The sequence below is a fragment of the Chroicocephalus ridibundus genome, chromosome 9 (genome assembly GCF_963924245.1).
Source record: "Chroicocephalus ridibundus chromosome 9, bChrRid1.1, whole genome shotgun sequence".
Lineage (NCBI taxonomy): Eukaryota > Metazoa > Chordata > Aves > Charadriiformes > Laridae > Chroicocephalus > Chroicocephalus ridibundus.
In genome coordinates, this window is record NC_086292.1 from 3592470 (window position 1) to 3618183 (window position 25714).

Below are 25714 nucleotides of genomic sequence, written 5' to 3' on the forward strand. Positions count from 1 at the left end.
GCATAAATATTCCAATCAGTCCATAATACAGTTGATTATTTTCTAAAAATACTAATTAAATGAACCAGAAACTCAGAACATTTTACTTAATCACCGTGTCCACTATTAAGTGATAAGGTAATAGTGCTGTGCATCGAATATTCCTGCTTGTTCACCTCATTATTGACTGCCTGGTCAGAGTAAAGCACATATTGCATTAATATAGAATGCCTAAATAGCCTTGACAAGGGTCAGAAATGGCCCTGGGGAGGACTGCTACCTATGAGCAGAGTAAGTGTTGTTTGAGAATGGACATGGTCCCATGAGAAGGAGCAGAAGACTAGACATGTTTAGTGGTGGCAGAGTGGCCGATGGAAAGAGGAGCAGAGCCTCAGCCCAGAGGGACGTGAGTAACCCCTGGGCCAGCAGAAAGCCCTGACATACAGGTGGGAAAAGTGGCAGATCCTACACATGGGCCAGGAAAAGGCCCTGCCCTGATACGGGCTGGGAAGCTGCTGGGTGAGGAACAGCCCTGCCGGAAAGGGCCTGGGGATTACAGCAGATGCCAGGCTGAACGTGAGCCAACAGCCTGCTCTTGTCTTCAGTAGGGCAAACCACAGACCGGGCTATGTTAGGATGAGGGAAACTATTACCCCCTTCTACTCTGTGAGACCTGGAGGCTGCCATAGGTGCAGGACCCTCCTGCAGCTCAAGAAGGACACAGAGACACCAGAAAGGACCCAGTGAAGAGATACCAAAGTGGTCAGGGCCCCAGAGCACCCGACCTGCAGTGAGACCCGGTGGAGCTGGGCTTGTTAGCCTGAAGAAGAGGAGGCCAAAGGGTGACCTAAGAGCTGCCCACAGCTATCTGAAGGCCAGGTACAGAAATGCCAGAACCAAACTCATCAGCAGTGCCAGAAGATAGCAACAAGGTGCAACGGCCACAAGTTGTGGTTTGGGAAACACAGGTTGGACATTAGGGGAAAAAAATCAGTAGGAAGGTAGTGTAGTAAAGAACTAGGTTACCCAGCAGGTTCAGGAGTCTCCATCCTTAGTGTTTTACAAGATTCAGCTACACAAAATCCAATCTACTGTTGGTCACAGTCCTACTTTGGAGGTTGGACTAAAAGACAACAGATTTGTCTTCCAACAAACATTCCTGTGTTTCTGTGATCTAAAATTCAGAACAATGCATGTGTCTAACATTAACTAGGTGAGATTTCAATATATCCTGAATTGCTTTCCTTAAACAGACTTTCTTTCCGAAGTGGGGGGATTCATACAAAAGTGCAATAGAAGAAAACTTCCATATTTTAGGGATTTCTCAATTCCACTCCTTCAAAACGCAAATGCTATTCACTCTGCTGTCTGCTGGAGACCCAACACATTGAAAACCAGCATCACATGGGGTCCCACCAAAGACTTCTGATATCACCAGGTGTCTCCTCAGTATGAAGAGATTTCTTGGAACAGGAAAATAAAGTACCGCAAGTTATTTCCCGTATCATGATGTGGTATCTCTCCTGTGAACAGAAAACACGTTCCGCAGTAAAACCTGTAGTCTGTAAAAATGGTGTAGACAGTAGGTTTGCTTTCCCTTAAAGAAGGGGGGAAAAAAGCCATCTTCTCAAAACTAATACATAAAAAAAAAATTATCAATTTTGTTAGGATCTGTTTTGACAACATAATATTTCACATATGGATTAAACTTAGTCCAAGTACGTGCTTGTGTCTGTACGAGCGCTCGGGTGTCTGATCATGTTTCTTCCTCTCTGCAGCACGAAGAGGAAACTTGTCTGTGTGTGTGTGTGTGTGTGTGGACGATCACAGGGTTCTTCCTTTCTGCATTGCAAAGAGGAAACACAAGCTGGGCTCGACAGCCTGCGTCTCACAGAACCAGCTTCCATCGTCCCCCAGGAGCAGACGCCGCCACTTTGTTGAGGCTTTGCCTCTCGGAGCTGTCGGTCCCTTTGCTCATAGACAAATACCGCAACAGGATACCAACTATCACCTGTGCTGCTCCTTAACAGAAAATCTGAACCCTCTTGCGCAACTTCTCTGACAATCTGCAGGAAAAAAAGCAACAAATCTCTTTAACTGACAATATTTGAACTCCAGGCTGCTGTTAGGACAGGTGTTCTGCGGTATTTCTATTTTTGACAGTATAGGCTTCACACAGATGAAAAGGGACACCTGTATTCTAAAAAAATGCCCATAGGAGTAGACGAGGGTGAAGGCAGGTTCATTTTCCATAAGTGCTTCTTTTTTTGAAGGTTCATATTATTTCATTAGGTAAAAGAAGCAAAAGGGGAGTGCAACCGGTGGCAAAAATCGCTAACGTGTTCTTTCTCGAAGGCAAGTACGGGGGTGATTTTTGTTAGCATTAACGGAATGAAGTTCAGTAGGTAAGGTGATGCAATAAAATATTTTGTTCTTTAAAGTTCTTAGAAATTAGTTCTATTGTTACGGTATCTAAAATATATACTTGCTCTTATTTAGATAGAAAACTGACAGAAAGTAGGGAGTTATTTGCAGGAAAGGTGTCTCTATAATTTTATTATAGCTTTTTTACTAACCAGACACCACCAGTTCCAATTCTGATATACCTCTGCATGATTAACAAAACTCTGCTAAAGCCCTTGAAAGATTCACCTGTGAGTTTTAACCCCAGCTCCGATACCTTCTCTAGCCTCTCACTGCAGTGCTCAGACTGGGTGCCTCATTGCATCGTTCTGTAAATAAGAGAACTCTCCAGCGGGAATGTTGTCTACCTATAAATCCTTTATTAATGTCCTATTAACAGATAGAGCTACTCAACGTGCAAGTGGTGTGCGTGCAACACACACGGATGCAAACGATCAAAAGCTCTCATTTCCTTGCCTTCTTTCAGAACTGCGTCTTCACTGGAAGCCTTAATTGATGTTAAGCTGACGATGTGCCCACACAGCAATCATTTTCGTAGTTCAGGAGCGCCGTCTCTATAGGTGCTATTTTCATTATGCCAGAACAGAGCTGCCCTTGTGCGCACAGCCGTATCAACACATTGCGAAGTAAAACCCCACGTAACAAGTCAAACAAGCTGCACCGGTCAACGCACAGTTTTGACAGCACATTAGGGGATCTCTGCCAACACAGCTCTGTTGGTCTGGGCACATCTTCCCACAGCCGCCGTGTACGTACAGCTCTGGCTTAGCTGCATTCGTAGGCAAGCACATGCCGAGTTCAGCGCAGTTCGGGACAGCAGAGCCAAACAAGGTGTACCCATGTCCACGCTCATCATTAAACAAAGTTCAGACAATGACTGTGGTCACATGCATGGTCAACACGGGGTTGTTTTGCTGCTGTTGGTAAGAGGCTGGCCATCGGAGCGATGCCTGTCAAATCCCCGGTGTGGGCTCTGCTGCTGCTGAGACGCCCACCCCGCAGCTCTCACCCGCAAGCAGAGATCAGGACCCAGAGAAAATGCCCGGGACAGAGGGGTGGGGTTAACCCCAGCACTTTCCCATGTAGGGTGGATAACGAGTACCAGCCCCTGATCAGCCCATGGCTCTTGCTGAGGCCCAGGGGCTTCGCCTGCAGCCGCCCCGGGCAGGTGGACCAGCAGCACGGTGCCACCGAGCAGGGGATCTGGCTGAGCCCACCTTGCCAGAGGGAGAATTGCTGCCGCGTGCTGCCCGCGAGGAGGGGTTTGCCTGAAAGGGAAAAGGGGGAACCCAAGATGACACCCCTCAATGCCAAGGTAAACGTTAATCTACATCCAAAAATGCATATTTGGTCAGTTCAGTAGCAGATAGTTTGAGCTTTGAGTGTTTATTGGTTTTCCTCTAATAGTAGCGTTTAGCAATGCTTTCTTTAGACCTGCCGAGGCTCTGGGTTCCTAATATATCTCTGGTGTAATTCTGCTTTGCCTCACTGCGGTTACACCGGAGGTGGATTTGGCCCTTTAATCGTCTGGGGTTGCTGATCACTCTGGGCGTGCTGCTTGCTCGGCAGATTTTCTGGGGGACTGGAATGTCTTGTGGAATTCTGTTCGGTGAGGCAATGGCTGTGTGGGCAGCGAGTCCTCTTCGCCATCAGTCTGAGCACAGCCATTAGGGGATGTGCTTTTGACGTCTTTGCTTTATCGGTAGTCACCTCTTCATCTCTGCCTCCTTCAGGCTCACTTTTCGGCTCCTCACTTCCACAGTTTGTCACTACAGAGAAAACGGACTTGTGACTTTCCCCTGAATTTTCCATTTAACTGAGAATTACAGGAATTTTGTAACAAGGCAGTCAGTAGAAGTGAGTAATGTATGCTTTGTTTTGGGTCACAGATATTAATCTGATACCACTGCAGTGACGAAAAGCACGCCAGGCAGTGAGGGAAGCCAGTGGAGCAAACACGGCACTTGCTGTCCAGAAACAGCCATCCTCAGTCAAGGGCCCAAATTCATCTCAACCCAGTGGGAAAAATCTTTCCTTTACAAGTGTTTATGTTGGCAGCTCTCGGCATGACAGTTTCATGGTCTGAAATACAGCGAGATTCCTGATCAAGGAAACAAGAGTGAGGTAGAACCGCAAAGGAGGTCTGAGGGTCACTGACCGGAGAAGGAATGGAGACAGTGAATACCAGAGCTAGAGAGTGAGAGAAAGCGGGCTGAGGAGGTGGCGAAGGAGGAATTCTTAGCAAGAGAGTCGGAAAAGGACTGGAGGCAAAAAGCAGAACTTCAGCCATCTGGATAATCACAGAACGTCCAATTTGGAGAAGGGCTCGTTTCGTAAAGGGGAAAGCTTGTAGTTTCTCTTTCATTTTTAACAGTCCTATGTGACGTACTTATTGTTTACCTTTCGTTGTCCTTCTTTCAGTAATTATGCTACTCGTAAGAATGGTCAGTTGATAGATATAGTGTATATTTACAACTATTATTAGTTGCATGTATTAATGATTGTTTCTTTAGGTGTGCTACCTTGGTTCTGGGCTGGGGCTCAGCTGTGCGATGCTCTGCGCAGGGGACAGCCCTGTCACCTGGGAACTCGTGCGATGTGCAGTGCGAGTACGAAGCTCACGCTAAGTGACTGTGCCCTTCAGTACTTCACTGTGCGCGCACGGGGACTCCGGTCTAACAGAAAACTTAAACGCACGCTTGACGCTGAGCTGTGAGCGACTGTTGAAATGCAAAACGTGCGCTTACATGTCTCGCCAGACTGATCGTAGCTTGCTTTGAACTCAAGCAATATACACGGCTGAAGATTATACACAAGCGTAGTAGTATCGTCTGCTTCAAAGTCTGAGAATACTTTGCAAACTAGGATAAATATAACATCATATTGTTCCCAAAAGGTAAGGAAGTACTCTGCTGGCATACAGGAGAAGGAGATGGAATAAACCTGAGTGTAGTTTGTGTTTTTTGAAAAAGTATGTTAGAATACTTTAAAAATTCCTGCGCAGTAAAAATTCAGTTTAGTGCTCTGCAGAATTGCTCAAAAAGACGCTTCAGGTGGCGTTATCTACTGAATCAGTGATTGGTCCAGTAAAAGATTCACCTGACAAACCTTGGTCTTTAATATTCTCAGGTTGTCTGAGCTACTTACATCATCACTACCACTAAAAAGGGAGGTGTCGGTGTTTAATGTCATGTTTAAGAAATACAGTTCGCTTCTCTTTCTGAGTAAGCTTAAAGGTAACAGAATCATAGCCGCTGTGGCACACCAATTCACCCTTCTTTTTGGCCAAATTCCTCCGGTCTCTGAGACAATCTAGTCCATGTATTTGTTAAATTTTTAAGCAGTGCTGCTTTAGCATTACAAACACCAGAAGGATTAAAAGGATAATTAAGGATAATGGGATAATCTCCTGCCTCTCAAGGTGATAAAGATGATCTCAGAATAAATACCAGTAACTAAACCCAGGGTATTTTAGTAGAGAGAAAAATCAGCAGTATTATGGCATTCAAAAGAATAAGTGACGTGACTTATTTAGATGATTTGGGATTTCCAGGCCTAAACTGCAGCCAGCGTATGGCAAGTCTGAAAGAAAACTGGGATGGTACTAGGAGGCTGATGCAACAGCATTTTACAGATGAAGTGGTGGAGTTGCCCATGGAGATCCCCAATATTTATTCAGTCGAACAGCCTGATGATTTCAGGATAGCAAAAAAACCCCGAATTTTCTCATGTCTACGCATCTCAGGCTGGAATTCGTTTTCCCAGACAAAGTTGGTACTTCAGATTGCAACCGCTCCACAAAATACAGCCAGACTATTGCAGGAGGAGCTTTATTTGGAAGAAGTCGCTACTGACTGAATTGACAGTTATTATCTGGTGTGTAAGGACAGGGAAAATTGTTTGATGACGCTGGATTTACTTTCTCCTGGACATTGCACATTTTAAATAAGTTGTGAACACGTTAAGGTAACTGACTGTCACAGATGCTACAAATAGAAATGCACCAAAAAATCATGACAAACCTTAGAAGAGTTCCAGTTTTGCAAATTCATTAAGTGCAGACAAATGTCAAAAAACCTTACATTTTTAAATTTTTATCACAGCAAAATATTTTAAGATGTGCCCATCGCGTGCAACAGATCACAGAACACAGCCAGTGAGCAAGCCAGGATGTACGGACACTAGTCTCGGTAAATTACAAGGGTCTATTTCAGTTTTATTTCTGTGTTCTTTTTCAAGTAAAGGTGTTGGGTAACTGGAAGATGAAGTGAAGTTGTTTAAACACAAAGTAATTATTCTAGATTAAGATACTGAAAATTGTTCATATAATTTATAAACTGCCACGTTGTAGAGTACACATACTGCATTGGCAATACAGGAAATTTATTTAATCTGGTTTTAAATCTGTGTTTTAGATACTTTGATGAGCGTATGGCTTAACTTATTCCCAGCACGCTAAAGCTAGGAAGTATGAAAATTAATTTTTCGCTGGTTTCTTGGTAAAACGAGGTAAAAGTGTTTTCTGTTACTAGACAAAGTCAGGTTAAATAGACATAAAAGACTTTGGTCTTCCCTGACTGAAGTCAAAGTCAAAATTCTAATTAACATGAAAGGCAGCAATATCAAATCTATGATCTTGAAAGGAAGTAACAGTGGTATTGCATCTGTAGAATAACAGGAACGTGCTTTGAATGCTAGAATACACGCTGCATTTTGTTTACACTTAGAAGGATTACTTATTGCAATATTTGCATACTGTTCAGTTCTGTGTAATTACAGCTGTCTGTGAGGAAGAGTTCAGTGGTGTAGGCACCAAACTCAAACCAGACTTCTTTCTAGAGCTGTAAAGTCAAATTCCAGTGAGATGGACACAGACTTTCATCCATAAGAAGGCTGAGATCATTTCAGACAGTCTAGTACACGAAGCCTTTTCTTCTTCTCCCTCTTTGGAGACATTAAATGAGTGGTGGTGCCTCGTCTGTCTCCTTGTCCGTTAAAGATCCCTCAGGCCGTAGCTCATGAGAGAAGGGAGGCAGCTTGACTGAAAATATCCCCATCCCTGCGCCATACAGAATGTGGCCCAGAGATGCCTCCTTTTCACCAGTGCTGCGCTCCTGCTGTGAAATACAGAATATTAGACGGATGTAGGATTGTCTGCATGAGCGGTATACAAAGCTAAAAGGAAATGGGGAATGACATGATAGAGAGCAGCCCTGCGGAAAAGGACTTGGGGGTACTGGTGGATGAAAAGGTGGAGACGAGCCAACAACCTGCGCTTGCAGCCCAGAAGGCCAATCGCATCCTGGCCAGCAGATCCAGAGAGGTGATTCTCCCCCTCTGCTCTGCTCTTGTGAGACCCCACCTGCAGTGCTGTGTCCAGCTCTGGAGCCCTCAGCACAAGAAGGACACGGACCTGTTGGAGTGGGGCCAGAGGAGGCCATGAGGATGCTCAGGGAGCTGGAGCTCCTCTGCTGTGAGGACAGGCTGAGAGAGCTGGGGGGGTTCAGCCTGGAGGAGAGAAGGCTCCGGGGAGACCTTAGAGCCCCTGCCAGAACCTAAAGGGGGCTACAAGAAAGCTGGGGAGGGGCTGTTTGCAAGGGCATGTAGCGACAGGACGAGGGGCAATGGCTTTAAACTAGAGCAGGGCAGGTTTAGATCAGACATGAGGAAGAAGTTCTTTACACTGAGGGTGGTGAGACACTGGCCCAGGTTGCCCAGAGAGGGGGTGGAGGCCCCATCCCTGGAGACATTCAAGGCCAGGCTGGATGAGGCTCTGAGCAACCTGCTCTAGTTGAAGATGTCCCTGCTCCCTGCAGGGGGGTTGGACTAGATGGCCTTTAGAGGTCCCTTCAACCCAACACATTCTATGATTCTATTCTGTGATTCTACGAAATAAAACGACTGCTGTGAAGGCAGGCTTGAGAAACGTGCAACAAAAGCATGAGCCGCCGCTCGCTGCTGTCCCCTCACAGCCTCGCCTGCCCCCCCGCCCCCCCCCCCCCGCCAGCCTCTCCCAGATTTCAGGCTATTTTTAGGATGCGGGTGCTTTAAGGCAGGACTTTGCTCCCTGCCCTTGCCCGTGAAGCTCCCCACGCACCCACGGGGCTGCTTGGCCCCTAACAGGGCCCTAGAAAGCTCCAGGGGAAGGAGGGCCTCCCCAGTCCCGCCCGCGGGGCCGCCATGGCGGGCTGGGTCTCGGTAAGGAGGGCGGGCGGCGGCGGCGCGCCCGGCCTGCAGGGGGCGCGCTTCCCCGCCGCCCGGGAGGAGGGGCTCGGCGGCGGGGCGTGGCCGGGGGCGTGGCCGGACGCTCGCGCCCCGCCCCGCCGCGCGCAGGCTGTCCATCGGGGAGGCGGCGGTGCGCAGCAGCGGAGCCATGGTGAAGATCGCCTTCAACTCCCCCTTCGCCCAGAAGGACGAGCCCAAGAAGGAGGGGGCCGAGGCGCTGGTGGCCGATAAGGTGTGGGGAGACGGGTCTCTCCGCTGCCGGGGCGCGGCAGGGGGGGAGCGGGGCTGAGGGACGGCGGTGTTGGGGCGGGGGGGGGGGGGGGCAGGAGGAGGTGGAAGCCGCCGCCATCTTCTCGCGGAGGCAGCGGGCCGGGGGAAGGCAGCCTGCAGCCCGCCGAGCCCCTGGCTGCCGTCCCACCGCTCCCTTCGGCGCTCTCCGGTGCTGGGGCAGCCTTCCAGCTTGGGGGCGGCCGCTCTGCTCAGCCCCGGGGTGTTGTGAGGGGGTCGCTGCCCTCGGGGCCGCCGCCGTGAGGGGCCGCCGGGCGGGCGGTGCGGCTCTGAGAGGGCCCGAGCGCGCCGCGCCGCCGCAGCCGTTTGCCGTTCCCTCGCCACAGCCATTTTGCCAGCCCGGCTGCCGGTTGGGAGGCCCCGGGCGGTACCGAGCTGACATGCCCGGGGCAGGCCCGGCTGTTTATCAGGCAGCTGGGCCCGTGCCAGGGCCCTGCTTCCTGACGGGGCTTTAAACCTTCGTCGCTTGCAGGAGGCCGAGTCCTGCGCCCTGGCGAGCTCCGGGCTTGGCTCCGGCCGGGGAAAGTGCCGTGCCCTTGGCGACAGCCTGGCTTTTCCCCCGGGTAAGAGCTGGTTTGCGTCTTCCGAGCAAACAAAGTGGCTTGGGGCTCATCCTCCACTCGCTGCTGCTCTGAAACTCTCGTAGGCAGCGAGTTGGAGAGCGGCGCTGTGGTAGGGTGTCTGGGCTTCTGGTATGTCTGGTTTAAATGAAGAAACCTGCCATAAAGGGCTTTAAATAGAAACCTAGGCAAGTAGTCTGTGGTTGGCTTTTCCTTCCTAACGAGTTGCCGTGTCGCTGTCTTGAATTGAACTTTCCAAATCTGTGGGAGACTTTATTTTGAAGCTGTCTTGCTTACCTGCTGACGTTTTTAGTCAGATGAGGAAGATCAGTGTCTAGGTAAATAAATCAGTAGCTCTGGAGGACGAATATGGGATGGACTAGGTTTATTTGTAATCAGAGAATAGGACCATTGAAAAAACAAACACCGCTGGACTTGGACTCTTGTGTCTTTATTTTAATTTTTTTTCCCACTTCTAAGTTGTAATCTGGAAAGCAGTTTGCCTTCCAGCCTACAAAGCCTCTGCCTCTCCTGAAGTAGCCTCCCTTTAAAAGGGGAGGGTTGCAGAGTGGCGTTGCTGCTCAGTAGACTCCTCTGAGCTGTAGGACTTGTATGTGTGCACAGTTAATACAGTACCACTGAATTACTAGATCAAGAGGAAGGGAGGAAGGTAGTGAAACAGTGTAGATAAAAGACTAATTTAAATTTTGAAAAAGTCATCGGTCTGGCCAATTTTCTGTAGAGCAAGCTCATCGGCTACTTCTGAGGCAACTTGTTATATGTATTTTTGCTAGCCCTGTACCATGCAAGTTCTGAGCATAATAGTTCCTAGAATGGTTCAGGTTGGAAGGGACCTTAAGGACCACCCAGTGCCACCCCCTGCCCTGGGCAGGGACACCTCCTACCAGCCCAGGTTGCTCCAAGCCCCGTCCAACCTGGCCTTGAACCCCTCCAGGGATGGGGCAGCCACAGCGTCTCTGGGCAACCTGGGCCAGGGGTTCGCCACCCTCACAGCAAAGAATTTCTTCCTCATGTCTCATCTAAATCCACCCTCTCTCAGTTTAAAACCCTTCCCCCTCATCCCATGGCTCCCCTCCCTGATCCAGAGTCCCTCCCCAGCTTTTCTGTAGCCCCCTTTAGGGACTGGAAGGGGCTCTAAGGTCTCCCCAGAGCCTTCTCTTCTCCAGGCTGAACCCCCCCAGCTCTCTCAGCCTGTCCTCATAGGATAGGTGCTCCAGCCCTCTGATCAGCTTCATGCCCCCTCTCCGAACCCACTCCAACAGGTCTATGTCTGTTATCCTATTAGTTCTAATATACACTTACATCCTTTGTTCTCTTCTCATGGTAGCTGCTCTTCTGAATTTAGAAGCTACTTATGCTGCTTTTTTATACCTATGACAATATTCTCTGTGTTTGTGTATGTGTTTGTTTTAACAACTCTTCACTCTGACTTCAGGGCTTAGATTTGCCTGTAAACATCAAGTTCACAATTATACTCCAAGACAAACTTGTTCTAGTGCTTGTTAATGTCTCCCTTTGCTGGACTGTTTGTGCAGAGCAAACAAGCTTAATGGCTAACGTTGACTGAAGCAGCACAATAAAAGTCCCCTAGAATATCCGCACAAAACACTTGAGCTTGCAGAATACTCTCCCTGCAGATTCTTTGGAGCTGACTGTGTCAACAGTGTCTCTTGAGCTAGCTGCAGATGTTAACACAAGTGATTTTTCTTCTCTGTTAGTCCTAAGTTGCTTTGCTGGTTACTGCGCAGCGTAGGACTGCATTTTCTTGGCAGGTTTTTTGAGCAGAGGCTTTGTAACCTGCTGAAGCAAAGTCTTGATACTGTGTTCTCTTGTCAGCTGGCTCTTCTCAGATTCGGGCTGCCTACGTAGCTTCTTAATATGATAAATGCCTTTGCTTTGTTTGAGGTATGTGTAGTGCAAGTGTAGGTAATCACAAGTCGACGTTGTCCACGCACTAGGGCGTCTGTATTGCCAAAACCTGCTGCAGACTGTTGTGTTGGAGTAATGACAGGCTAAATGAGTAAGTCACTGAAAGGTCTAGCTGAAGGTGGCAGAATACGGAGAGAACAGAATTAGTCTTGATCTTAACAGCCACTTAACTCTGAAAGATGGTTTTCACATAATGTCATATAAACGTGGCATAATTCTGACTTGAAACTAGTTTGGGGTTTTTGTTTTTGACAAATGCTTAACTAGCCAATTGTGGCAGCTTACGTTTTGCTGAACCAACATTTTTCTGTTTGGAGGATGCAAGAGTGGAATGTAGGAGTATTGACTTTTGCAAAACAGCTTGTTTTTTGTTTCAGTAATTGCATAGCTGATGTATTTGACTTTTACACTGCTATATCTTGCTGAGCATGGAAATATGTGCAGCCTTTGTAATAATACTGTGGCTTGTTGTGATCACAGGTTGCTTAAATGTATTGTATTCTACAGGAGTGCAAATAGCGGGACCCAAATAAAGAAAGGCGATGGAAGCTACTGTGCTAAACCTAGCTACTGACTTTAGGAACAACGCGAAGGAAAAGATCTTTTGCTGTGAAATCTAATTTTTCTTCCTGACCTGTAGAAAGAGCAGGTCTTGAAAGTGAGCTGCTAAATACCAGGGTCATGAATCATTAAAAGGACACACTTGACCAAATATATTGATTATCTAAACATTTGGTGTTTGTTTGTGTGTGTTTGTTTTTTAAAGACCCAAAACCACTGTGTGTTTGCCCAAAGGGAATGTCACTTTTGATTGTTTAGTATTTAAGAGTACTTTTGCAATTCTTCTCTCAACTTGGCTTGTGTGAGCTCTAGAAGGGCTCTTGTCGTTGCCATTCAGACACCACCGCTAGCTCTGCAATCACTATTACACAACTTACCACCATGTTACGTGATGGTGATAGTAGTTTCCTCTGGAGGCGGTCATCTTCTGTTTCAGAGAACACTGGGGGGAAAAATCAAGTCACGAAACTAAAGAGATTTCAGGCTGCTAGAAACAAAACTTCCCTGGGACTTGAGTGGAAGAAAGAGTATTTTGAAGCTGCAAGGTAGGATGTGCCACAGGGACTTATTTTTATTTGGCATAAGTTGAAGCTGTATTTAAGCTGATGAGTGGTTCTCTTTTGTAGTGGACTTCGCTTGTGCATATTACAAGTTCTAAAACCTGGTTGTTCGACTTGTGTCAGATGTTCCCCAGCTAATAGACAAAGTTGCATCTTAGCTTCTTCTGTTAGTCCTGCTGTGTAAGGAAAAGTAATGTTATCTTATTCCGTCTGATAGCAAGAGGAAGATAGGAAATAGGCTGTTGGGAAGAGGCCTGAAAACACTGTGTACCTTAAAATGACCTTGCTCTACAAATCTTGCTTTCCTTCTACTATATTGCGGCTGCAGCACTGTATCTTTTGTTACAGTTATTTAAATGTCTTACACCTCAAATAGTTTCTCGATAAAGGTTTGTCTAGAAAGCATCCTCTAACTGAGAAAATATCCTCTTTCAGTGTTGTTTGAAAACTGATCTTGGTATGATTCAGTACTATTTCGTGTACGTGTTTTCTTATTATTTGATGCTTCACTTAGAATTCTCACTGCACACCTAGAAGAAATAGAAGATGGTAGGTCAAAGTGGAGCAGTAGATAACAGCTTACTTCTAATTCTGAGCAGCTGCACTTTCTAAGTTCTCATCCCTCTTTATTTAAAGGATCCAGAAGTTGCCACACACAGAGGAGAAAGCTCATCTGGAAGATGTCTGTTGACTCTGCTGGGTCTAGCGTTCATCTTGGCAGGAGTTGTTGTTGGTGGAGCCTGTATCTACAAGTACTTCATGCCTAAGGTAACGTGAAAGTTCTCTTTTCTTTAAGCATCACTGAATAATAGAAGTGTAATTATAAATGGATTACTACTATAATAGAAAACCTTCAATAACTGGGACATGAAGACTGTTATGTCCTCTATAAAACCGCCAGGTGTGACAGACCTGTGCTCTATCATAGCATAAGTGTTAGAAATGGAGTTTTAAAGCAACATTCGCTGTAAAAATAACTAGCCTTGCTCTTACTTTCAGCATAAGGTGTACCGTGGTGAAATGTGTTACTTTGAAAATGAAAATCGTGATCGTGCAGTGGAACCTTATTTCCTCCCTATTGCCGAAGAAGCTGACATTCGAGAAGATGATAACATAGCCATCATTGATGTGCCTGTTCCAAAGTTCTCGGACAGTGATCCAGCAGCGATCGTTCATGACTTTGATAGGGTGAGTACATGGGAAGCGATAATGAATAACTATTCTTGTTGCTCACTGGAAAACTGTGGAGCAGATGGTAATCATAACAGCTCCAGGGTTTTCATTCTGGAGACCTTCAAAGCTTACTGTCGATGCAAGCTTCTCTTTGGGGGTGGGTTTGCGTGTGGGAAATCTGACCCTTTTAACTCTATAATAGTAGACTTAACTTCTGCAAGGGAGGACTGTTTCAAGAATATTAGAGGAGTTCATACCCACAGTGACTCTAACTGTATCGTTTCTCAGAACAATACATCTCAGTGCTATGCAACTTTAAATATTGTTGCTCATAGGATGTCTGGAAGTGACACTTGCTATTTGGTCAAGAATCCTATGTGAATGAAAATGAGGATAGGAAAACGTTGTAAATGTGAGTTAAGAAATGGGGAAACTGAGGATTTGGTCTAAGATTATGCAAAACTATTACAGCAAAATGGAGAATTCCAAACAAGTGTGGGTTCCTTCTTGGATAAGTGAACTGAAAAATCACTTCAAGTGTCCGAAACCTAGAACTTGAAAATGCTGTGTTAGTTGTATGTAGTGTCTCTAGAGTAAAGATGAGAGGATGGTTTTAATTTTGACTTTTTTATTGAAGTTGTGTTGATAGTATTAACAGTTATCCTTAGTCAGCTGTAAAAGTTCTCATAGGTTGTTTGTAAATCAAACCTTGGCAATGCAGATATAATCACGGTAAAGACACCAGAACTGACCTTTGTACATGCTGTCTTTTAACAGTAGCATGGATGCCACACAACCAAGCTGTGCTGCCTGTGTTCGCAGTATTTGCAGCTTTTATCTGTGTTGTCTTGACAGGATCTTGGCTATAACTTAAAAGGGTTCAGGCAACTTAAGAACTTCGGTTGATTCTGCCGAAGTGCTATGCAAAGTCATAATAAAAGAAGTAGATGCGTTCATAATTTTAGTCCCTACGGTTCTTGCAAACTGTGGTAATGCTGATGTGACTTTCTAGAGACTAATACTTTTTCTGAAGAACTATTTACAGGGAGTGATTGCTTATCAGCAGTTGGAGACTTTTTGTTTATGCTGTGCTTAATTGGCCTTCTTCAGTTATGACGGCATACTCCTAAATACTTTCTTTGTATTAATACAAACTAGACTCATCTAGAGTTATTATGATAGAAACCGCTTTAATAGTCAGCTCTCCCTTCTGTACAAAAGTCTTGTTGTAAACCGTAATAGCTGTAACCACTTTGTTTGCGAAAGTGGTAATAGCTAAATTCTAACACTAGACAGTTCCTGAATGCGTTGCTTTGACACTAGCTGTGCATCATCTCCAGCTCTTTGAGCTCCCTTCTTAGTTCTTGTAAAACTGTGTTCTAATAACTAAAGGCCACGCTTAATTAATTGAAAACTTCTTTTCAAAATAGCTTTTGACGGCGTATCTTGACTTGCAACTGGGTAACTGCTATGTGATTCCACTGAACACATCCATAGTTATGCCACCAAGAAATTTGATGGATCTCTTCGCAAAACTGGCGGTACGTGGAAACTTTACTGTTTTGTTATGCTCACAAGATCCCTTTTGATAAGAATGCTGGGTGTTGCTCCTGAACTACGGTCTCTTGCTAGAACAGTCCTCCTGCCATCAAAGTACATAATCCCCCTGGCTCAGTCACTGTACTGAAGTTAAGGCCAGCTGTCAGTGTATATTATGTTGAGTAGATTCATGCTTAATGCTCTTATTAATACCTAGCTTTATGAAAGCTGAAAGCAGCTAGCAAATAGGTTAAATTTAGCTATTACAAAGGAATTTGATAAAGCTCCAAATATCATTGAAAGCCTAAACCTGAAAGTTACTACCGGAAAGCTGACTTGCCCCATGAGAGTTTTAATGAAAAGAACAATGCTAACTTGTTCTTCTGTTTTATTGGCACCATAGTTACGAGCTCACCGCCAGCACTTTGACTCTTCAGTGACTAAAACTTATTTTTCCAAGAAGATTTGTCGTATGGGTCAAGTTGATAGAGCTTGCTGCTACTATCAAATTAAATGCAATACCGAGCTATTGTGTGTCAAATGGACTTTCGAAAAAGTATTGACTCCTCTACACCTAGTGCTAGAGGCCACTTGATCTACCTTAGCTTGTTTCATTTTCTTTAACTTCATGAAGACAAGCTTTAAGTGTGTCTCCCTGCCCCCTTTTTAGGAGTTGGTCATGAGGGGTGGGAAGTCGTTTCAGTAGAGCTGTGATCTTGTGGCGAAGGCTTAACTTTTATAGGTCACACTGCTTTTTTTTTTCTTTTGTGTTAGAAATATATTGCCTCAAACATGGAAACTTTAGTAATACTTTCTCTCCTTTTTTTAACTGCAGACTTTCCATTGCATACAAATAAACTTGAACAGGTTGTATTTATGTTTGCTTCATGGGAAACAAGCAATGTTAGGGTTAACTGTGCTTTGTTTGGATGTAACTGCAACTGTTTGAAATAGCCTTTGTCAGTTTTTAACTTCTCTGGTATGCAGCTGTTCAAGACTAGCATATCTTAGTATTAAAAAGAAGGAAAGCTGGAATCTAGTGCTTGAAGCTATTCCAAAGCAGAGAGTAAAATGTAATGATGTTTGTCCATTGTTAGCAGAATACTGTTTCACAAGGGTTTTTCTCTTTTAGACTGGCTCTTACTTGCCTCAGACCTACCTAGTCCGTGAAGAAATGGTGGTTACAGAGGAGATAGATAATGTGTCTGATTTGGGCATCTTCATCTACCAACTCTGTGTTGGAAAAGAGACGTTCAGGCTTCAGCGCAGAGACCAGATAACGGGTAAGTTCCTTTCAGTAAAGAAATCTATTGTTCGAGTAGGGAAAGGGTAAGTATGTAAAGTTCTGGAGTTTTTAGACTTGGAAATCTGTGAGTGCTCAACATGCGCTGAGACTAATTGTAGAACTGATGGTTATTTTCCCCTACTTTCAAGTATATATCTGAAGTTTCATTTGAACATGACGAGAGAGAGTTTCAGTTATGGAATTAGAGGTTACATGCCCAAAACAAATTTGAACTTACGCCTATTTCTGTTCCATCTTTTGGTTGAAACTGTAAGTTAATTCACATAATCCATCTGATAATGTGAGTCGCTGTAGGTGCAGCTTAGTCTGTCACTGTCCTATCTAAAACTGGGTTACAGGAGCACAGAGTTAAAGCATTATCTTCTGGTTCACTTGCTCTGGGGAAAAAAAAGTAAAAATGAACAACTAGCTCTGGACATCCCAGACTTCCCTTCTAAAAGAGGAAGATTGCTTCCTAGAACTTCTGAGCTCCGTTTCTTTCTTTATTGCCTGTCGCCTTGTGCTACCCCCTGCCATTCTGTGAAAAGGATTGAATTTGAGGTGTCAGTGGTTTGGCATACTGGAAGGAGGCCTGGAGTACAGAAATCTGATGCCATTAATTTTAGTTTGCTGTAGTTCTCAAAGCATTTCATAGTTTGCTGCTCTCACCAAACACATAGCAAACTAATCCTTTGTCAGTTACAGCCTTTCAGAATGCAAATGTTTGGTTTGTCAGAACTCTCTGCTCTGGTTTTCCTGCCAAGCTCTTAGGCAAGAGTTTCCTCAGCTCAGTTACAGCTTGCAGCATCAAGAGCCACATCTGGTGTTTGCTAGAGACTACATGTTGTTACTAGATGGAAGGCTCTGTATGTGGGAGCATAAAACTTGTCCTGTGTAGCTAACCGTGCAGGGCACAGGAAGAAACAGTAAATGTAGCCTTTATGGGAGGGAGAGGCATGTGTCTCGGACTTGTTCACAAAAGCGCCTTCACAACAGCTAAATTGACTGCTGCTGTGACCGAAAGACTGTAGTCTACAGACAATACCGCGAAGAGTGTTTGTGATGTTTCCTTAAATCATCTTGCTACAGCATCTTGTTGACATCCTTGCTGTATAGTAAAAAACTTGTGCAGAATACTTGCACAAAAGGACTCTAGTAAATGAATAATGCCTCTTGGTACAGTTTGTGTTCTGTAACTAACCTTGTTTGCCCTTGAGGGAGGGAGGCAGGAAATCTAGTCAAATAGAAGACTGCTGCTGAGGAGAAAATTGTTCATTGGCAAGGCTTGTCTTGCCTTCAGATTTCTAAAATGCCTTTCTTCTAGTGTGTACAAACCATGCACATGTAAACAATTAGACTGAAATGGATAAAATCATATAACTTCTGTGGATAAGTCTGCTCATTTAGCTGGTGCTGCATTGGTGTTTGGATTTTATAGAGTTCATCTGTTAGACCAAACTGACCTCTGGTTCTGCAGCAGTTCCCTGGCGTTGTAACTGAAGGCGTGTGAGAAACCAGACAGTTTATCCTGACTGTTCAGTTATGTACCCATTTAGATAGCCATTGGAAACTTATACAGGCATTAAGATTGAGATTAATTGAAGGACAACTTATATTTTAAGTGTTTATAAACTAAAGCAGTATCCTCCTGGCTTTAGTTTAAGAGCTAGTGCTTCTAGACTTCAATAGATAGCTTCTCTTGCTTACTCTAGATGATTCTTTGCTTATTAAACAAGCTATAAATCTTTCTTCTCTAATTGTTATATATTAGCGCTTTAGTCGAGCAGCTTGTCTTTGATGGCAGGACTGCTATATTCTTGTCTCCTGGCAAAGATTCACAGCCGATACAGGTAAACTGCCTATGTCAGATCCAATGCTGGCATGCCCAAAATAGAGAAAAGCACTTTAATAGTGTTAGGAAAAACTTCAGTAAGATCATCAGCTGAGTGGCAAATCCTCACGGGGCTCTCATCAAAGTGAAGGCTGCTCTATAGAAGCACGCTCTGTGTTAATACATACTGGAGGGGGGGAAGCACTGATAAAGAACTAGGGGTTTTCGTCTGCATCCTTCCTGTGTGTTTTGGTTTTGCTTTTTTTTTAAACTCTTTCCCTGTAACTTCAGTCTGTTTTGCTTTTCCTTTTCTTTGTGGTTAGGAAGAGCTATGAGAAACTTTGCCATAGACGATCTATTTAGTGTTGTCTCTTCTGTCACTAAAATGGTGGCAGGCTATTAGAAAAAAGTGCTTGCTTGCTTTGTCCCCTGTGCTGTATGCAGCCCCCTCTGCTGTTGTTACTATTCCGAAAATGAGGGAGGCTTTCTCATAGAAAACAAACTGATACCAAGCTCTGGTGGCAGTTCATGGCTTTAGAAACACTGAGTGATTGTGTTTTGCTGAATGATCGTGTTTTGCTGCTGTTCATAATGATACAAAACTTGTAAATACGTGCTGCTGGGTTCTAGATCTGCTTCACTTAGGCTCTCATCTTCTCTCGTCCCCAGGTCTGCAGAAACGTTCAGTGGAGAACTGTCATTCAATCAGACACTTTGAAAACTCTTTCGTTGTTGAAACAAAGATCTGTCAACAGTGAAAGGTGTTGGATGGGAGGTGACTAGTTCACACCTTCACTGAGAAGTCTGAGCTTTAGACGTCGACTTCTTAAATTAAAATGTGCAGTGATAATCAAAAGCCTTATGCATTTTCTGTGTATTGCTTGTATTTCAAAAGGCAAAGTCACCATTTCAGCTTTCTTTGATCCTTGGTATAACATTTTAGTTGTCTCATGTAAGACTTAAATTTGAGTAAGGTTTTTTTTTTTCTTTAGAAGGTTAATATCAGTTTATCTGTTGAATGTGTTTGATTTAGTGTAATCTGGGAATGGCGGAAAAATATATATATATAAAAATGTTAACCAATTCCTTGGCTGGAACCAATTCTGTTCACCTTAACTTTCACAGGATGATTAATATTAATAATCTGTGGTTTGCACATCTTGTGTAGTTCTGTAGAATAGCTCTGCACTCCGTATCCTGGCTAAAAAACCTCCTGATGAGTATCACTCCAGGTTTATTTTAACTACCATGTGTGAAGCATGTAAAATCCAATCTCAGTGATCATAAACCTCTAACACTACCCTCTTTCATTTTGTGCAATTACTGTATTGAATTCATATGTATATTTGGAACCTTCCCCGAGCTCACGTTTAATTCTTCTACCTTGGTTTGGTTTTGTGGTATTTAGTTATTAGATTCAGATAGAGTTGCTCTTAAAGCTTGTCAGTATTTTTGGTTATGAATTGGTTTATCCTGTAACTTCCTATTTCAAGAATCTGTTCTGATATAGCTCACTTGTGAATGTGACTGTAGTTGTAAACTTAAACTACTCCAGCTTATATAAACTTTTTAGATCAACTTTTTATGAGCAAGTAGCGTTACTACTGCAGTCAGAGCATTGTTCCTTTTTTGAAAGCTGCAGTATAAAGATAATGAAGAGTTAGTGTCCTGCAGTTGATGAACTTGAGAGTTTTATTAAGGGACTTTATATTGGCATAAATTCTGCAACCCTATAATAAATGTTTCTCTAAAATGTTGGCGTTTGTGTGACTTCATGGCGCTCAGAGGCGAGTGTGCAGTGCACTGGTGTATGGCCCACGTTGGGGAAGTGGCGGTTATGGGCCTGGGGCAGCATGTAGTGCTCTTTCCCCTCTTACCCTCACCTCTTTTTCAGCTTGTGAAGCCGAATTTCCTCTTCCTGTTGCTGTGGAAATGTTTTGTGGTGCAAAACGAACATGGGGAGCAGAGGGAGGAAGAGAGAGACATCTCGCTTCAAACTTGATCCGCCAGTGGGCAGTTCTCGGTGATGTTAGTGCTGTAAGCTGAATCCATTGAGCGGAGTTCTGGCATGCGGGCAGTAACTGTCAGTTGTGCTAGAGCAAAGGAAGGTTGCATTCTGTAATTCATCCTTTTGGGTATTGGTGCTGATGAGGCTGGTGATTAAAGGTATGCTAGTCTCTGTGTATTTATGGCAGTGCTAATGAGAAGTCTTTAGCGTATCATAATACACCAAGACAGCAGAGGGCTAATCAACAGCTTATTATAACACCTTTCAGCATTCACCCGTGAGCTTTGCTGTGCTCCATGCTCAGAGCTGTGAGAGTGCTGCAGTGAGATTTCTGTGACAAAGTGTGTCTTGAACCCTTCTGGCTTTCCTGGAAAGTGACTTGGATTATACAACTGGAAGTAAAACGGTGAGCAGGCTGTCTGCACTAAGAACTAGGGAGTGAGGAGTGACTATAGGAATAGCTGCTCTTAGCCGTTGTTTATGAAGCTGTGCAGTATGAGTAGAGCACAGCTCCCAGGCAGTAGGGAATTTTGCTGCCTTGTCTTAGAAACTAATGCAGCTCTTCTCCTGAGGTGTATGGTGTTGCCATGCGGAGGGCATGCCCCAAAACTAGAGTGTTGGTCTACTTGGCTCTAAAATAGTAAGTGCAGGGGAGTATTTCATTGTGTACTTAACTTTACTGAAGTAGAATGCTGTGGAAAGTCTAGTAATTCTACTAATTCTAATAATTCCCTAATTATTGTCACTGGGAGTCAGGTATGCTTTCCTGAAACAGGCATGTGTTACTGGGGAAAGTAACCACACTGGCAAGTTTCTGCTGCCGACTTGCTGTGTGCTTGGTTAAGTTACTGTTGTGGTGATCTCCTCCTCCGGATTGTCTGAGAGGATAACGAGGGTGGGTTGGCTGTCTGGTTTGTTTTGGTAGTCTTGAGTGGAAGGGTTCAGATATGTGTTAGTTGCAGAGAGCAAGAAGCATCTGCTTGTAGCGTTGAGGTTTGACTTCATTGGAAAAAAAAAAAATTAAATTCTTCCTTCCAGCTATAAGCAACTGTGCAGTGGATGGTTCTCTGGGAGCCACGGAACAGGAATGCTAGATGTGTTTCCAGATAGGCTGAAACAGTTTCTCTTAACCTTTGTCTGGTAAAGATTTTAAAAGAAATTAAGTCACTTCCTTAAGAGCTTATTAGATGTTCCAGACAATAAGCCAGCATACTCAAAGGAACAGATTGTTCTTACCTGCTTGGTGCTCTTGCGTTGAGAAAGTAGCTGAAGTTTTGGTCGTGCGTGTGGTGTGCTAGGCTTATTATCTGGCCCTAATCATTTTATGCTGGGGGCGGGCATTCAAATCAAAGGACTGCCGTTTTAAGGTTGCTTCTATGAAAACATCCAATATTCCTGGGATCTTCTAATGCTGTCTCTCACTTTGAGTAGCTCCTGTGTTCTGCTGGTCTGTAGGAAACAGGAGAGAGGGTGCGAGCCAGAGGGGTCATTTACACCAGTAGATGGCACAATCAGCAAGCGCTTGGGCATAAAGTATGCTTAACTATAAAAACTTGGTATATTTTTTTTCTAACATACAGGTTTTCAGGTATTTTGCCAAAATTAAACCTGAAAACAGTTTTATGAAAGCTTACTCTAGGTGGTCTTTGCTTAGTTTTTATCTATAGTAAAGAACATTTTCATAATACAACCGTAACCTATGTAAAACCCTATTAAATAGCTGAGTAAGGCTGTGTGTCAAACATGGGTGTGGTAACCAAAGGGATGACATTACCAAGACGCAAATGCAAACTTATTTACTGTAGTAGCTTCTGTTTACAAGCATGTTTACTGAAAAAGCAACGTGTGTACAGGACAATCAGCAATATCTGTGTGCTTGCTTATTGACAAGTTACCTTTATGCTAGCCTGCACGTGATTTTTCTGACACAGTATATTTAGGTGGAAGTTTTAAATACCTTGATGAACGTTGAGCTGACAATACAGTGCTTTAGATGATTCCTCTTCTGGCATCACATGTGAGGGGTTTTTTTCCAAGTTTAAGTACTCTAATCAAAGAGAAAACTCACAATTAGGAACAAATTTGAATTTGTCACTTGGAGGAGATGCTGTTGACCTTTGTAGAAGCCTGATAGCTTTCTGTCTGAGTGTGACTGGTAAGATGTGGGCTGCTGGTGGTGGGGTGTGTGTGACAGACACTTCCATTAGAGTAGGTGCTAGTCTACCCTAGAACTGCAGAGTTTCCTCCAGCCTGACTTTGTACAAATTCGTAGGATTTAAACTGTTACTTGCATATATAAATACCTTGAGATGAAGATTCAGGGAAGAAAAAATGGGGACAGCATGGAGACCTTTGAAAGATGTACCAAGGCCTCAACCTGGTACGAAATAGAGCTTTATCACCTCAGGCTTGATAAACAGGTTGTCTAAAAGTGAGGCATTTTTCACAATAAGCTCAAGTCTGTACAATGGACTGTTGCAGCACAGCCACGCTTGTATGGTAGTGAAAAACTCTCACCTCCCAGCCCCAGCAAAAGTCACAGTGTATATGCAGGTGCCTGGAGGACTTCAGCAAGACCGGACCGACTTCTGTGGACTTCATTAGTTCTCGGCATCGCAGGGGAAGCTACCAAAAATTCAGATGTGCTCAACAGAGTTTATGGTGAGTGATGGCAGAGATACCAGAGCACTGAAATCAGCTCTGAATTTCCCTGAGCAAAATTCTGGTTTACTAGGTTGAAATCATCCACCTATATCTGGGGATGGTTCTTCCCCAGCTGCTTCAGCTCTGCATGCAGCAGGGTGGGATGGATTGGGCAGTCCCCTTGTTAATGACAACTTTAGATTTTCTGTGTGGATGTTTTTGTTTCTTGTTCTCTGAAGTACTCAGGAAGGCTAGAACGAAAGAAAATATTATGGCATTTAACTAAAGTCAGTTTCCTTCACTCTACCCCTTGCCCAATCTGTCGCATTTCATCTTGCGTTCTTCTAACACGCCCTAAACTAAAAATCTAGAAGAGAAGAGACCATTTGTAGGGCCACATAAATGTAGCGCAGTCCACAAAGCCTCCGCAGTGACACAGTAGCTAACTGTGTGGCTGAATTGCCACTCTGGGAAGACTGAGCTCGAGGTCAGGCTTGGAAGGATTAAAGCTGCTTTGACTGTCCTAATTTTGAGCCGTGTGGGGGATGGCTTGGCCGCCAGCTATGGCACAAAGCCCAAATACTAGCACTGATTGAAGCTTCGAGGCTGCAACCAAAATAATTATGCTATATATAATTACAGCCGCATTATTTCATTAAAATTATTTCTTCATTATATGTATATATTTGTGATATTACCTAGGCAATATGAATGGCTGTATTTCCTGTCTTGAGAATAATTAAGGACTCTCCACCTAGCACTCCACCTCCAAAGGAAATTACTCCTTATAGTTCAACTGTTTTGTTTACTTAAGTGTATTTTCTCTCTCTTTGTACTGTGACACCTCAGAGTTCCACATTAACAAGTGTGAGAGTGAATTTACTGTCTTAAGTCGTTCTGACTGTGGATGTAGACGTTGTGTGTCTGTTACAGAAGCATTCAGGTTCTCGCGAGCTGTTCCATTTTAGGCCCTGTTGATGTTTGAAGCTGTTCTGGGTTAAGCCCGTGTGTAGACACATGCTTCTGGAACACGGAACTTTCTTCCTACAAACCTAATCCCTTGTTGGAGTGGAACCAGGTGCTTTTATTCTGGAGTGAGAGCACCGGCATGACGGATTCATCGGGAATAGATCCATGGATAGGTAAACCTACAGTTTCCACTTGGTCAAAAAAATCCCTTGGGAGGGAAGGAATGTGTTGGGTTTTTTGGTTCTGTGGGATGGTGATATCAGTGGTAACTCTGCACTCCCACTGGGTGGTAAGTAATTTAGTACTTTGGTTTCTCTGCACTTGGTGGTCATAGCTCCTTTGTCATCTCGCATTCTTGGCTCCTTTCACTAGTTAATGCTTAGAAAAATGAGGGATGTAGAAGCTGCCATTCAGGCTACCCTACCCTTAGCAGCGTGCCTTATCGCCTGGTGTGAAGTTGGAAGCAGTTATGGCTTTGCCTTCTCAAATCACTTTTTAAAACCAAAAAAAACCCCAAAACACCCCCCCACCCCACCCCAAAAAAAAAAAACCAACCACCAAAAAAAAAAAAAAACCAAATCAAAAAAACCCAACAACAAGAAAAGCAATTAAAAAAAAAAAAAAAAGAAGGGGAGAGTGGGATCAGATTGTCATACAAAATAAACCGTAGCATGTCCCTGGTTGTGAGATGAGCTATAACTGCTGGCTTCTCGCTTAAGATTCTAGTCTGAAGAGAAATGAAAGCATTTCTGCTTATCTTGTACATCTGTGCTGCAGAGCGAGCTGCTTTCCTGGATGTCTGAGTTCTTTCTGCTCTCCTCAAAGCTTCAGTGTTACTGCTCTTGACAGTTCACAAACCAGCGCTGGGTCAGGTGGGTGATCTGGAGGGCTGAGAAGCAGGAATGACGCCCCAAAGACACAATCTCCTTACATTACTGACTGGAAGTGTTTTCTGTGGTAAAGGTTTGCTTGGGTGGAGGTGGTTAGGAAGCAGATGGGCGTGAGGAAGTATGGGTTGAGGAGAGCGTGCACCCAGAATTGCTGACTGCTGGTGTATTTCTGAGGCCCTGTTTTCACCGTAGATGAAGACCCTTGATTTTCAGCAGGGCCATGACTCATACTAACTGGAGGGAAAACAAAGTTTCTGGCTGAGTGCCTTGAGTGTAAGAGAAAGAAGTGAGCTCCAGATCTCAACAACTTCTGTATTTCTTCTATAAATACCGTATTTGCAGGTAGACTAGATATCTGCAGTATCTATTTGCAGACTCACAATATTCATTGTTTTTTAATGGAGCTAATGGTTTCCCTCTACAAAACTCTTCTTTTTGCTTTCTCAGCATCACTTGATTTTCTTCCTCTTCTGTGTTTTCATTTATTTTTTTTTTTTTTTTTTAATTAAAAAAACCAACCAAACAAAAACCACTATCCAAAAAACTCTGGTGCGCCAAAGAAAAGATGGGTCCTCGCTGCAGAGCTGGGATCTGCAACCGAACACTGATGTTCAGATGAGTTGCTGCCTGTGCTCTGAGGCTGGGCCCCTACCTCCTTCCAAAAACCATCACCCCCTCATAGGGGAGGTGGTTGGAGGGACCTGGTTGCTCTCTCACACCGTTCCACATCGAAGAGGTTGCACCAGTTGTGGCTGTTGCACTGAGGGGCATGGATGTGTTCTTCAAAGCTGTAAACTCTTGGCCTTGCAGCGTTGCTTTTGCATTCATC

General features: G+C 44.2%; 1 protein-coding gene across 1 annotated transcript; it reads left to right on the forward strand.

Annotated features, from left to right (window-relative positions):
* Positions 1–8702: 8702 nt before the first annotated feature.
* On the forward strand, positions 8703–20132 carry ITM2A (integral membrane protein 2A). Its single transcript, XM_063346962.1, has 6 exons — positions 8703–8860; positions 13184–13315; positions 13547–13735; positions 15151–15261; positions 16392–16542; positions 19045–20132. Exons 1-6 carry the CDS (start codon positions 8777–8779, stop codon positions 19131–19133), a joined length of 756 nt encoding a protein of 251 aa, XP_063203032.1. The 5' UTR covers positions 8703–8776; the 3' UTR covers positions 19134–20132.
* Positions 20133–25714: the final 5582 nt, after the last annotated feature.

What these genes read in the sequence shown, in the direction of transcription:
- ITM2A (XM_063346962.1), top strand. Translation starts at nt 8,777, where the DNA reads ATGGTGAAGATCGCCTTCAACTCCCCCTTCGCCCAGAAGGACGAGCCC. An exon ending in ACAAGTACTTCATGCCTAAG is followed by an intron (nt 13,316 to 13,546) that starts GTAACGTGAAAG and finishes TCTTACTTTCAG; the next exon opens with CATAAGGTGTACCGTGGTGA. An exon ending in TCGTTCATGACTTTGATAGG is followed by an intron (nt 13,736 to 15,150) that starts GTGAGTACATGG and finishes TTTTCAAAATAG; the next exon opens with CTTTTGACGGCGTATCTTGA.